Here is a 14,315-nt window from a genome sequence, read left to right as displayed (position 1 = left end):
AAATAATCAAAGAGAATCCCCAAAATTTCTATCTAATGACAATCTTTTTTTTTTTTTTTTTTAAGATTTTATTTATTTATTCATGAGAGAGAGAGAGGCAGACATAGGCAGAGGGAGAAGCAGGCTCTTAGCAGGAAGCCTTATGTGAGACCCGGGATCACACCCTGCTCTGAAGGCAGATGCGTAACCACTGAGCCACCCAGGTGTCCCTAATTACAACCTTTTTAAAATCAGTTCCTGATTCAACATAGATATTTATTAAATATTCTTAGTGTGAATGAGGGACCAGGCATTTCTGTGTTCACATTTACTTTAAAACATTTTTTGTGATACATAGGCCGCTGCAGCCTTCTGCCAGTTGTAAATAACTCAGGAGCCATTTGTAATTCATGGAAATTGGACCCTGCAACTCTTCGTTTTCCTTTGAAAGGCCTTTTGCCATATGATAAGGTATGTTGATAAATACAGTGGAACTTTTGGTCCACCTAATATTCTTCATCCTGCATTATATGATGTATTATGCTACATTATCTCTTCATAGACTGAAGTATATATCTAATGAAAAGTAGTTTATGGTTTATCATGTAATTCTAGTATCCAAGTGGTTTGTGGTTTGTAATATTGGGTGTTTATATTCCAGTGGGCCCCCAACAGAGCACTTAGGCTAAGGAAGCTGAATCTTTATAATGGAATCCTTGCTTTTATTCCTCCTTTACAAAGTAAGGACCAAAAATGAATTTGTACTTTTCTTAAAATTTGAAGAGTGAGCCTCTCCTTTGTTAGATTTTTTTTATTTTTATTTTTTGTGGTTTTTTTTTGTTTTTAGTGTTTAAAAAATTTATTTAAGTAATCTATGCCACCATGGGGCTTGAACTTGGGGACCCCAAGATCAAGAGTCACATGCTCTTCCAGCTGACCCAGCCAAGCACCCCTTTACCCCTACCTGTGTTAGATTTTTTTTTTTAATGGGTTGGAGAGGACAAAAGTGGAGTAGAATATTCTCTAAAGAAAAAAATCTACAAGTATCAGTAAAATGAAGCGTGAGATATAGATAAAAAGCTAGAATGAAATATGATAGATTCATTATACTATCTTGGGAGTTGAAATGGTTACAGAGCAGGGTATGAGGAGGACTACAGATTTTTCATGTAAATGTTTCATGTAAAAAATAATCTACAGCGTGATTAGAAGACTAGTCCAAAAGTGTGGAGAGGGAAATAGTCAAACTAGGGTCACAATCCTGGACTCTTGTCAGCAAAACTTGGGAATGTGAAAAAGTGGTAAACTAAATGGAATTTACAGTTATCACGGTAACAGTAATATTGAGAACAGATCAGTTCATTACATACTTACTATATGCCAAAGAGTGTTCTGAGAACTTTTTTGCAATAACTCTTATTCTCAACTATTTTTTTAGTATCCCCATTATACAGATGATGACACTGAGACCCAGAGTGGGCTGGTTACTTGACTAAGACCCCATGTTTAGGAATTGTAACCAATCACCGATTTGAACTCAGACAATCTGATTCCAGGATCTACACTATTAACCCCTGTATTACCAAGTCATTTGTCCTCTCCAAATTTGGAAGTAGTGTGTGTTCACACTTGTATGAAAATGATTGGAAACTGCCTCCATCCTCTTTGATTAGACATCTGGGCAGAAAATCCTTTCCTTACAGTGATGCTTAAGACTCTCCTTTGACTGTAACTGAAATCTTTCAAAATTTTAGCCTCTGTATGACCTTGGGCAAGTCCCTTCACCTCAGTTATATCACCTATCAAATGAGGGGTGGGATCAGACAAACTCTAAGCACTAAAATCCTATGATTTTTTTCCACTAGATACTGCCTACTGTGTGAAGGTAACAAGTGCCTTTAGCAGATTTTTTTATCCCAATTTCAAATTATTTGAATTAACATTTACTTTGATCTTGAAGCAATAATTTTTTTTATTTTCTTTAAAGGATCTGTTTGAACCCCAGACTGCTTTGTTGAGATATGTATTGGAGCAGCCTTATTCCAGGGATATGGTCTGCAATATGCTAGGTTTAAATAAGCAGGTACTGTACTATGCTGGAAACCAAGTAAATTCTGCATAGAATCTGCACTGTTCTTTTCTCTTTTCTTTGCTAGAGCTAACTGAGCAAAACAGTTAAGAACTATTTGGTGATTTTTTTTAAATATATGGTTTATTAAACAATGTATTATTCCTATCATTTATATATTACTTTAAAAATGTTTAAATTAAAAAGGAGATATTTTAAAAGTTGGTTTATTTTTGCATTGCTTTTTTTTCTATAAGGCCAGTTTCAAGTATACCTTTTGCCAGAGAAACCTACACATGACTTAACCATAATTTTTTTACTTTTTTGTTTGGATGGCTCTTTTTATAACCCTTGGTATCTTCAGCGTGGCCTGACTGCTGATTTTTTTCCCCCTTTTCAGTGTATGTTTGTGTCTGGTGGTTTAACATGTGGGAGGGTTTGTGCTGACTCTGGGTTCCTTGAGGCTGGCCTCATAGTCACTGTTTTGTCTTTTCTTTTTTTCTTCCTTTATTTTTGTTCTGTCCTGTCTTGTCCTGCCCATCCTCCAATGCTCTAGACCTTGAACATTGCTCAGGTATGTTCACAACCTTACTGTTGTATTGTGACTAACGATACGCTGGCCGCTTTGTAGCCACTGATTCCATTTAGAGAATACATGTATGGTCGGGGCTTGAAATTGGCAGGACCATGCTGAGACCAAGGCCACTAAAATGAATTTCTTCTTGGGATATGAGAGTTGTTTTTGGTGGATTGTTTTTGGTTTTGGTTTTTGGTGGTTTTTTTTTTATATATATATTCTTTTTTTTTCTTTTTGCCTTTTTCTTTTTCTTTTTTTTTTAAACTAAGAGACAACACCGGGCACACAATAATGCCTGTCACTTTTTGATGTGTTGTTTTTCCTTCCCACTCCATTTTACTGTTTTTTGTTTTTGTTTTTGTTTTTGTTTTTTTAAATACTTTAGGGCTAAAGCTTGCCTTGTGGAATTTTCAGAGATGGAAAGATTTGTGGTGGCCTTTATCTTTCCAGATGATTAAAACATAAATAAATAACATCTGTAAAAACTACTTATGTTGCTTTGCCTTAAAACAAAAATTAAAAACAAAACCAAAAAGAGGAAAAAGCACTTTAATAGAGACGTTATTTTAAGAGTTGGAGTGGTAAACTTTATGCAGGGAAGGTTTTTTTTGGAAACATGGGGATTGACTAAGAAATGTCACACTCTTAGGTGACCCCACACCTGCTCGACAAACACCCTTCTTTGTCAGTCTTTGCCAGAAGTGTCCTCCTCCTAGAGTGGGCTCCTCGCAGTTGAAGTTTACCTGCGGTGGGAGAAAAACACTGTGGCCAAACTTTATAAACCAAACTCTTATACAGTCCCAAGTCTATTCCAGGACTTTTCACCTTTGAGATTTTAAGCAAAATAGTGGTTCCAGTTATTTTTGTTAAAAATTTTTGAGCCCAACATATTAAAATAGACCAGCTTTTTTTATTTTATAAAGACATTCTTGTCTAGGTTATATAAAATAGCGTTCCTGTTTGCAATACTATAGTGAAGGTTGTGCCAGTGCTTCCATTTATAAAGCCCTATTTTTAAGGACATATAGCTTGGCCATAAAACTTGCTCAGTGTTGAAACTTTGCATGCCAAACCTCACCCTAGTAGCAGTATCTCTTTTATTATTTTAAGTTTTTTTCTTCTGAAAAATTTACCAAGTTTTCCTTGTTTGGACAAGCCTATGTACATGTGAACCTGAAACTGCTTCACACTACAGTATCTGACAGTTACTTCATATAACCCGTCAATTTACTATCTTAAATACCAAGTTATTAATTCTGATCAACTTCCACTTGAGTTAGAGGTAAGTATTCAGTCAACTTTGAAAGAATGCTTCATGCTGTCTTAAAACTACTTTTTGCAATGAACTTTAAGTCATACTTGACTCAGTTTTTCTTACAGTTTGGTGGATAAATGTACCCATGGTCATTCGAGCTGCAAGTACCTTTCCCCAGATAGCCTTAGTTATCATGAGCTTTTTGCTCTTGGGATGCAGCTCTTCTCAAAGTAGAAATTGACAAAACAATTCATGGAAGAGTTTTTTTTTATTTGATTATTTTAATAACAAGTTTCAACCTAAAAAAAGTTTATGACTGAGACATAAATCCATAAAAAATAAAGTTTATAATGGAAATGCTGACAGAACATTAATATTGGTCCCAGTGTAAACATTGTCAAAAGTTCACAATTCATCAGTAATTGTTTTGGTAGAAAACTCTGTAGTGAATGGACTTGTAGATGGAAGATATATGCTGAACTGACTTGATATTATTTTTACCACCTGGAAAGTAGAGTAGAAAATGAAAATACAAAGTATAAACATATGATTAAAAATAAACAAGTTATCTTATCACATCTTTTATCATTACAGAACTATATCCTGCACTATACTTTCTTGTCCTTTCTCTAGCAATAATTTACTTAAAGCTTGAAACCTTTTAAGAGCTGTCCATATTGCATTTTCCAGTAGGAATTGGGCTATATTTTATCCTGAAGTCGGTCACATTCAGAAAGTCATAAATAATAGCCCAGCTCGGTGACCAGCAGGGTGAAGTGTTCAACGGTGGAAGAATCCTATTTTGTGTGTTTACACCACTTTGTGTTCTTTCTGCTGAATAAGAACATTACAACCAGATACACTCCTCTAGCTGCTATGTGGTAGTGTGTGAACTCTGAGTACCCTGAGATAGTGAAGTATTGACTAATCACTCAATTATCTTTGAAAGGCACCACTGAAAGTGGTATTAACTGGCATAGGATTCAATTCTGATCAGCAAAGAATATGATAAATGTAATACAAAGGGATTTCTCTTCCCAACTTGTCCTGAATAGGTATTGCTTTAAAATTGATTTCTAGCACTGAAATAATGATTTGAAATTAATGTAAGCCCATCTAAGTATATGTTAAAATTTTACAACAAAAACAGTACCAGAACTGTTGTATCAAAAGTGTCAGGGACTATTTAATATACGATATGGTTTCTTAGACTGAAAAGCATTACCATTTGTCATTTGAAATACTGGTGGGAAAGGATCAGGGGCATGAGTAGAAGTTAATGTGTTTCTATTAATACCTTGTCCCTATGTTTCCAATGCAGTTTGAACTATTATGCAGAAATTTGATTGTTAAAATACAGAACTTAGGTTCTTATTTAAACAGGTTTTAACTAAATCTGCCTATAGATATGATGTAAACTAGCTAATTCAACTTATATGCCTATATCTTGACTTAAATTTACAAAAGCTTTCAAAAAGCACTTTGTGAATAGCCATAGATAAAGCCTCCAGTGGCTTACCAACTTACCAAAGCCTAGTGATTGATAATTAATCTTTATCAGATCATTAAACTGCTTTTGTTTGTTCCACTTTGTAAAATAGTCTACAAGGTGGAGAGTATTAGTTTTAATGTACTTATATTTTAGTAATGAAAGCTAAAGCTAAACTTATTCTAAGTAGTTTACACAGATCATTTTATATTTCAGTGGAGGGTTTTTATGGTATTAATGAAATTGGCAAATAAATAAAGGAACTAAGCTATCCCAAAATTCGGTTTGAGAAATATCCTTGGCTTTAACCAAAACACCTGGAAAACGTAGAGTTAATCCTGATGGATGTTCAGCCACGCTCAGTTGCCAGGGCGCTGGATGCCATAGAAATTCCAGACTAATGTCATTCTTAACACTAAATGTAGAGGTAATTTGAGTTGTGGTGTGTATTGAAAGATCATCAGCTTTAACTATAAATTTCCTAGTTGTTCTTACTTTGTCAAAAATTGTAACATTTTTGGTTTTCCTCTTTAAATCATTAATGTATGACCATTACAACACTGTTAAAGATATGTAGGTAAAAATCCAGTTTTTAAAAATAAATGGCTAATACTAAAAAGGGATATTCCAAAATGACTCAGGTGCTAAAAACCAATTTTATTTAGTTTGTTCTTTTTTCCTGAAGTGGACCAATGAAAGACCATCATGGTTGGAGGAATAGATGATAAATTGGTTAGTTTCCAAACTAGAAGCAAATTCCCATCACTAATGAAAAATTCCTACTGGAAATCCTGGCTTTACTTCTTTTCAAATTTTTCTGACTCTTGTATACTTTGAATGATTTCACTCTAAATTTGTGTTGTCTGACATATTTCTTAGGTTGTTGGTGGTTGGCAGAACTAGTGAATTTCAAGCCCTGTACACAGTAGTTTTGCATGCTGATATAAGAAATAGTTTGTAGTGTTGTCTGTTGCACTTTGCTCTGCTTCATAATGATAATTACATTTGGAGGGAAAGTACTGTAGTCTCAACTGGTGGTGTTAATATTGCTATTTGTAAACCTGTAATGTGGTTGAACTGTGATCATGGCATTGTGTTTTTGGAAAAACTATGAAACAACCATTGATGCTTACTGTTTTGGATAAATGTTTGTTTTATTTGCATGCTTTAAGAAAGTGCAGCTATATTGGAGCTTTACAAGTTTGGAGCTGGCAAAAAGCATGCAAAAGAGGGGATGCTGTTCATTATGTTTTGTTTTTTCCAAATCTGTCCCCATTTTGCATTTTTTCCCTAAATTTAAAGAAATCATATCCCTTTTTCATGGCAAAAGACTAATAATTATGTCTAAAGTTTAGAGGAAAGGCATCTGTATTAGTAATTGTATTCACTAGAAAGGCTTCCAACTGCCTGGCTATTAAGTCATATAACATATTTTATAAAAGAAGTACGAAAATGGCTTAAAATATGGCTTACATATTTCTTTTGGTAAAAGTATATTTTTTAAATCACTTTTAAAAACATAAATCTTTTTGCCTCTAGAAAGGGAAGTTGCATTTTCATTTTTAGTGTTTAAATTCAATTATTTTTCTTGTTTTAGATTTTAAAACAGTCTAATTTAAAATTAAAGCTGCATTATGTTTGTCTTCTAAGAAGGAGGAGCAGAGATTAACTTTGAGGGTTGTTTTGTTTTGTTTTGTTTGAGGAAGTTTCCATTTCCTGAATTTTCCATATCAGGATCAACGTTACACATTGAAAAATAGATACTGAGTAATCTGGCAGTTATTCAGTTACACCTCTGCATGTAAAGTTAGCATAAACTTGTGGTGGTTGCTTTAGATTCTCATTGCTTCATTTGCTCTCATCACAATGTTTGACTCTTGAAAATTCAAGGTTTTTACATTTTGAGTTAGAATGCAAAATTAATAGTGCTATCCTCATTTCTTATGCTTCTTAAATTATCTTTTTTTTTTCAAAAGAGAAGTAACAAAATTTTCTACTGTACAAATAAATACCCTTTGTCAAGTTGAAACAATGACATGTATAGTGAAAGTCAGAAGTTAGTAAGAAGTCTGTTTTCTATGAGATCTGAAAAATAATTTTTTTTGGAACTCATCCTCTATGATAGTGTAACATGATGCAGCTTTAATAGACTAAACCTAACCTTAACTTTCTAAGTTCAACTTCATTCCATGCTTCTCAGCCTCTTGTTACAATTAATGCCCATTAACCAGTAACTCCTGAAACTAACAGGGAGGCTTTTGGAATACTGTATCTAATCTCTGCCCTACAGCACAAGCAGCGCTGCCCTGTGCTGGAGGACCAGTTGGTGGATCTGGTGGTTTATGCCATGGAGCGGTCCGAGACTGAGGAGAAATTTGACGATGGGGGAACAAGCCAACTCCTGTGGCAGCACCTCTCGAGTCAGCTCATTTTCTTTGTGCTTTTCCAGTTTGCAAGTTTTCCACATATGGTCCTTTCTCTTCATCAGAAGGTAAGTGCTAAATCTTTTGTGAGAGCCACATCACCTGTTGATTAGTATGTTTTAGACTACCATGGACTTTGCCTAGTGATTTCGGCAATGGCAGAAGTTCTGCGCCCCAATTTCTGTTTTGCACAGTGCTTTTATGGTTTCTAAACTTTTCACTTTCTTGTCACTGTAGATACTGGTTTCAGTCATTCATTCCATATATTCATAGTGCAAGGAACCGGCAGATACAAAATGAAAAGGCACTGTGGTACCCTCAAGGAGCTCCTTACTAGTGGAAAGATAAAGGAATAAACAATATGATTATAATTTAATAGTTCACATAATGGAAGCATGTTTTCCTGCAATAGGAATGAAGGAGAATAGTCCCTATTAAAAACATCAGGAATGGCTTTATCAAAGAGATCTCGAAGGCACTTGATGGACAAGTAGAAATTTGCCAAGAGGAAAAGATAGGAAAGTGTTTCTGTAGCAATAAGGTGATCATTTGGGAAAGGATAAATGTGTGTGAGAACTGGAAAGAAAAATATAAACAAAAAGTGTTGGTGAGATTAGGAAGGCAGGAAGGCAAGACCAGACATGGAAAACTTTATATGGGCAAGTGTTTGTTCTAAGGCATTTAGATCTCTTTGGGAGGTAAATGAGGAAGGGAATGACCTCATCATTATAGAAGTGGGAAAGATTACTGCTAATTGCTACATGTAGAAAGATGGTGACATAAAGATGGAGAGAGCCAAAATCAGAGGCATGAAAATTGGTAAGGGAGCCTTTGCACTGATCTGGGTGGCAGATGCTGACAGGTCAAACCAGGACAACAGAGAGGAGGAGCCTAAGACCAGGTGTGCTAAGACAGGTGTGCTGAGAAAATGACTTGGCCATGGGTAGGTAACAGAGGGAGTAACAGGAGTCTAGAATCACTCTCTGGTTTCTATTTTGGCAGTGAATGAAAAAGTGGAACAATGAGTCCAAAATAGGGAATACGGGATCCCTGGGTGGCGCAGCAGTTTGGCGCCTGCCTTTGGCCCAGGACCTGATCCTGGAGACCTGGGATCGAATCCCACGTCGGGCTCCCGGTGCATGGAGCCTGCTTCTCCCTCTGCCTGTGTCTCTGCCTCTCTCTCTTTCTCTGTGACTATCATAAATAAATAAAATTAAAAAAAAAAAAAAAAACAAAAAAAAAACAAAATAGGGAATACAAGTAGAAGAGTTGGTTTTATCATAAGATTTTAGATGCATTGAATGGAAATAAATGTTGTTATATCTGTAACATCTCTACAGCATGGATTATTTTGGGGAAACTTTTTTGTAAATATTGTTAAAATCCTTTTAACCACCAGTTACCCCCCATTGCCACTTCCACCACCATTGATCTCTGTTACAGTCTGCAGGAAATTAGAAGTGTTTTTTGATAACAACTTGAAGATTTTAAATTAAAAATCCTTTTGGTATCATGAAGTATTCTTTGTGTTTTGATGAGTTATTTGTAGTCATTATCTAATATTAAACTTGATTCTCTTGTATATGTGGTCAACTTAGTTATGTTCTAAAACATTTAACTTTTGATATTCATACCTGTTTTGGGGGTCAAGAAGGAAACATATAAAATATTAAAATAATTTAAAAGGCTTTGCTTGGTATGTCTTGAGTTGAGACTAAGTATTTTGTAAATGCCAAAGTTAGATGCTAACTTTTGGAGGACAGGGTTTTTTCTGGTTTTGGTTTTGGTTTGTTTTTCTTTAAACTTTATTATATCCATTTCTTTAGCCAGCTGTGTAGACATGTATTTAAACATCTTTTACAGTTAGCAGGGCGAGGACTGATTAAAGGCAGAGATCATCTAATGTGGGTTCTCCTGCAATTCATTTCTGGAAGTATTCAGAAAAATGCACTAGCTGATTTTCTCCCTGTCATGAAGCTCTTTGACCTTCTATACCCAGAAAAAGAAGTAAGTTTTACAAAATAGTTAATAATGTGATGGATTATGTCTAATTTATGTTAAAGAATTTTAGTGTGATTTTGTGAAAAGATCACTAGATTTGGAAGTTGAAAACTTGAGTTCTTTCCCAATTCTGTGACTAACCATAATCAGGATGGACATCAGTCCCTTTTGACATTATTTACTCATATGTAAAGTGAAGAAATTGAACTGGATTGTTTCTGAAGCTTATCTTAAATCAAAGTTAAACATCTTGGGATCCCTGGGTGGCTCAGCGGTTTAGCACCTGCCTTTGGCCCAGGGCGCGATCCTGGAGTCCCGGGATCGAGTCCCGCGTCGGGCTCCCAGCATGGAGCCTGCTTCTCCCTCCTCTTGTGTCTCTGCCTCTCTCTATGTCTATCATAAATGAATAAATAAATCTTAAAAAAAAAGTTAAACATCTTGTATAGCAAGCTCTTTCTCTGTATTCTAACTAGGTTTACAGTTTTTAAAAGCATTAAGCTCTTTTAATCCATACATATCATCTAGTGACCAAATAACATTAGTATCTGTTAATATCTTTTTTCAATTGAGTATGTTCTCCCTATTTTATTATGAGTATTTGAGTAAAATGTGATACATATTAATGATTGCCATTTTTAAAAATACATTTTATTATGGAAATTTTTAAATGCACAAAAAAGGTAGAGTACATAGAAAAATAAACTCCTGTGTACTCATCACCAAGAAAGACTTTTTTGTTTTAGTTTTCTGTTAATTTCAGGTATACAATATGATGATTTGACAGTTCTATACATTACTCAGTGCTCATCATAAGTGTACTCTTTAATCCTCTTCACCTATTTCAACCATCCCTCCCACCCACCTCCACTCTGGGAACTGTCAGTTTGTTCTCTATAGTTTTAGGTCTGTTTCTTTTTTTTTTTTTTTTTAAGATTTTATTTATTTATTTGTGAGAGACCTAGAGAGAGAGGCAGAGACACAGGCAGAGGGAGAAGCAGGCTCCACGCACGGAGCCTATGGGACTCAATCCTGGGTCTCCAGGATCAGACCCTGGGCTGAAGGCAGCGCTAAACCACTGAGCCACCCAGGCTGCCCTAGAGTCTGTTTCTTGGTTTGTTTCTCTCTCTCTTTTTTTTTCTTTTTCTTTGCTCACTTGTTTTGTTTCTCAGATTCTGCAAAGGAGTGAAATCATATGGTATTTGTCTTTCTCTGACTTATTTCACTTAATATTATAATCTCTAGCTCCATCCATGTTGTTGTAAATGGCAAGATTTCATTCTTCTTTATGACTGAATAATTTTCCATTATGTATATATACACACACATCATATCTTCTTCATTCATATCTCAATGGACCCTTGGACTGCTTCCATAATTTGGTTATTGTAGATTATCTACAGTGATAATCACTGTGGCAGTGATCATAAGAATGCATGTATCCCTTTGAATTTGTGTTTTTGTATTTTACTACCCAGTATTGCAATTGATTACTGGATCGTAGGGTAGTTCTATTTTTAACTTTCTGAGGGACTTCCATACTGTTTTCCACAGTGGCTGGCTGCACCAGATAGCATCCCCACCAACAGTGCAAGAGGGTTCCTTTTTTTCCACATCCTCACCAAAACTCATTTCTTGTGTTTCTTGAGTTCAGCCATTCTGATAGGCATGAGGGGATATCTCATTATAGTTTTAGGAAATATCCTTGCTTCATCTTTCCACTCATCTTTTTTGTTAACACTAGATAATTTTAAAGCAAGTTCTAGACATCCATGTCATTTCTCCTATCAATATACAATATATGTGTAAGTGTGATGATGTATATTATTAGTGCTTATTTAGATTATGTATTCTGAATTGTAATATGTTCTTGAAAAGCATATATGTGACTTTCAGAAATTCTAAGTTTTCAGTATATTCATCGACATTTAGTAAGATTTCATAATGTGCTTATTTTTTTAATAATATAAATTTAAAAAAATAATAATATAAATTTTTTAATGTTTTTGAATGCCCTGTGACAGTAGAAAAAACCCAACTAAGCACGAGTGAATTTCTGTTAATTTCTTGGCACGTAAAAACAATCTTATTTTATTTAGTATATGTGCTGCCAAAGTGAGCACAAGTAAAAACAATCTTGTAATAATTTCAGTATTTGATAGCTGTTAGATCTTCTGATTTGTATTCTTGAATAGTCAAAGAACAATCAATGCTAAATTAATAAAGTGTATTTTTAAAAAGAGGTATATCAAAAAAAGAGGTATATCAGCAAAGGATTATTAGAATACATATTTATTAGAATACATATAATTAGTTAATTCTCTTTCTCATAATATGCAAATTGTTATGTTTCAGTATATTCCAGTTCCTGATATTAACAAACCCCAGTCAACTCATGCCTTTGCAATGACTTGCATTTGGATTCATCTCAATAGAAAAGCCCAAAATGACAACTCCAAGCTACAGATTCCAATACCTCATTCCCTAAAGCTTCACCATGAGTAAGTAATTCATAGCTTAACAGTTGATTTTTTTAATTAATAAGTGGTGTGGTGTGGACAAATGTTAGTGTCAGTATTTGTATGAAGTATGGAAATCTCCCCACACCCACTAAGGATAAAGGTGAATATTTAATGTGCAAACGGCCTACCAAGAGAAACTAGCCAATACTTGTATCCAGAAAACAACTAGAAAATTAATTCTGTTTATATGTGTGTTTATATAAAATATATATATATATTTATATTTATATTTAATTTCCGAGTCTAATTTTTGCTTTTACATGCTTTACCTTAAAGTTTTTTTTTTCTTTAAAGGTTTTATTTATTTATTCATGAGAGACACAGAGAGAGTCAGAGACATAGGCAGAGGGAGGAGAAGGAGGCACCCCGCAAGGAGCCAGATGCAGGACTTGATCCCAGATGCCAGGACCACACTCTGAACCAAAGGCAGATGCTCAAACACTGAGCCACCCAGGCGCCCCTTAATTAAAATTTTTAATTTCCAAAAGCATGTGAAAATGTTTCAAAATTTCTTAGGTATTCAGGATCTGAGCATGATCTGACATATGTCTTCACTCCCTGGGCCACCAGACTATTTGAGCTGATCTGGCTGGTGTGCCTCCTTACATCATATCCAGAGCTGTGATTACTCAGAGAAGATGCCCTTATTAGATGGGACTTGGCTTTAGATAGTCACAGGTGTTAAGAACACCAGAACTTCCCACCTAGAACTTCTGACTACGACTGTCAAGTCTCTTCATAGGAGAGTATAGGGTAGGCAGACTTCACATTTTATTTGACTTTCCCTTTAGGAGGCATTCCTTAATCGTCTTTCACAGTGACGTCTTTAATGAAGCCACCTTGTTGTGCTTAACCAGATAGATAATAAATAGAAATCTAGATCATGAATTCATGAGTTATTTCTTCATTATCTGAACCTTAGTGCTATAATGTAGTAATACTTAACAAATATCCGTTAATTGATATCTTGTGATTACTTAAGTTCTTTTTAAAATGCTGCTCAAACTTTTATATATTTCCACTCTACATTTTGGGCAGAAACTGTAATACCCATAGGAATAAAGGTAGTATTAGTAAATCATTTTATGAAAATAAATTTTTTTTAAAATGCAGAGTTAAAGGATCCCTGGGTGGCTCAGCAGTTTGGCACCTACCTGCCTTTGGCCCAGGGCGCGATCCTGGAGTCCTGGGATTGAATTGAGTCCCACGTCGGGCTCCCTGCATGGAGCCTGCTTCTCCCTCCTCCTGTGTCTCTGCCTCTCTCTCTCTCTCTCTCTCTCTCTCTATAATAAATAAATAAGTAAATCTTTTTTTAAAAATGCAGAGGTAACTTTCTGGGAATTATTTGCATTTTTTACTGTTTAATGGTCCTTGAAATTTTAGGTTCCTACAGCAGAGTCTCAGAAATAAAAGTTTACAAATGAATGATTATAAGATTGCCTTGCTGTGTAATGCATACTCTACAAATTCAGAATGTTTTACATTGCCCATGGGAGCTCTGGTAGAAACTATTTATGGAAATGGGATTATGAGAGTACCTCTTCCTGGAACGAGCTGCTTGGCTTCAGCATCGATTACTCCCTTACCCATGAATCTGCTGGATTCACTGACAGTTCATGCCAAAATGAGGTATGTTCTTTTTACTTATTTGGTCCTGTGTTGGGGAATTGATATCAGCATAGTATAGGGATTATTTCATGATTATGTATGTGCATGTTTTATGGTCAGGTACATTTTTTTAATGATTAGGTTTATTTTATTTAAAAATGATATTATTTATTATAAGAATTCTAGAATACACAAATAAACCTCAAGAAAGTATTGCCATAATCTCTTAATGAAAAATAAGCATTATAAAAATTTTTTGGTATATGTTCTCAGTCTTTTTTCCTGTGTATAAATATATGTATTTATGGGTTGGGTTTTTCTCTTAACAAAATGGATTCTTAACTGCAATAGTCTTTTGTAACCAACTTTTCCCCATAATAATCTATCAAACACCTC

General features: G+C 34.9%; 1 protein-coding gene across 13 annotated transcripts in view; it reads left to right on the top strand.

Moving 5' to 3' along the window:
* MED23 (mediator complex subunit 23) overlaps positions 1 to 14,315 on the top strand; it is a 44,850-nt gene that overhangs the window by 8,559 nt on the left and 21,976 nt on the right. For 9 of the 13 annotated variants that reach the window (XM_072833886.1, XM_072833881.1, XM_072833895.1 and 6 more), the window contains 7 exons: positions 338 to 450; positions 1,967 to 2,062; positions 2,604 to 2,621; positions 7,659 to 7,859; positions 9,655 to 9,798; positions 12,145 to 12,290; positions 13,695 to 13,940. In XM_072833886.1, coding sequence (XP_072689987.1) covers positions 338 to 450; positions 1,967 to 2,062; positions 2,604 to 2,621; positions 7,659 to 7,859; positions 9,655 to 9,798; positions 12,145 to 12,290; positions 13,695 to 13,940 — 964 coding nt within the window. The remainder of the gene's footprint in view (positions 1 to 337; positions 451 to 1,966; positions 2,063 to 2,603; positions 2,622 to 7,658; positions 7,860 to 9,654; positions 9,799 to 12,144; positions 12,291 to 13,694; positions 13,941 to 14,315) is intronic. The other 4 variants (XM_072833885.1, XM_072833883.1, XM_072833894.1 and 1 more) reach the window with 2 other exon arrangements.

Source organism: Canis lupus, chromosome 7 (genome assembly GCF_048164855.1).
Source record: "Canis lupus baileyi chromosome 7, mCanLup2.hap1, whole genome shotgun sequence".
In the NCBI taxonomy this organism is placed as follows: domain Eukaryota; kingdom Metazoa; phylum Chordata; class Mammalia; order Carnivora; family Canidae; genus Canis; species Canis lupus.
Note: the sequence above shows the minus strand (reverse complement) of the source record. Positions and strands in the feature narration are given on the sequence as shown.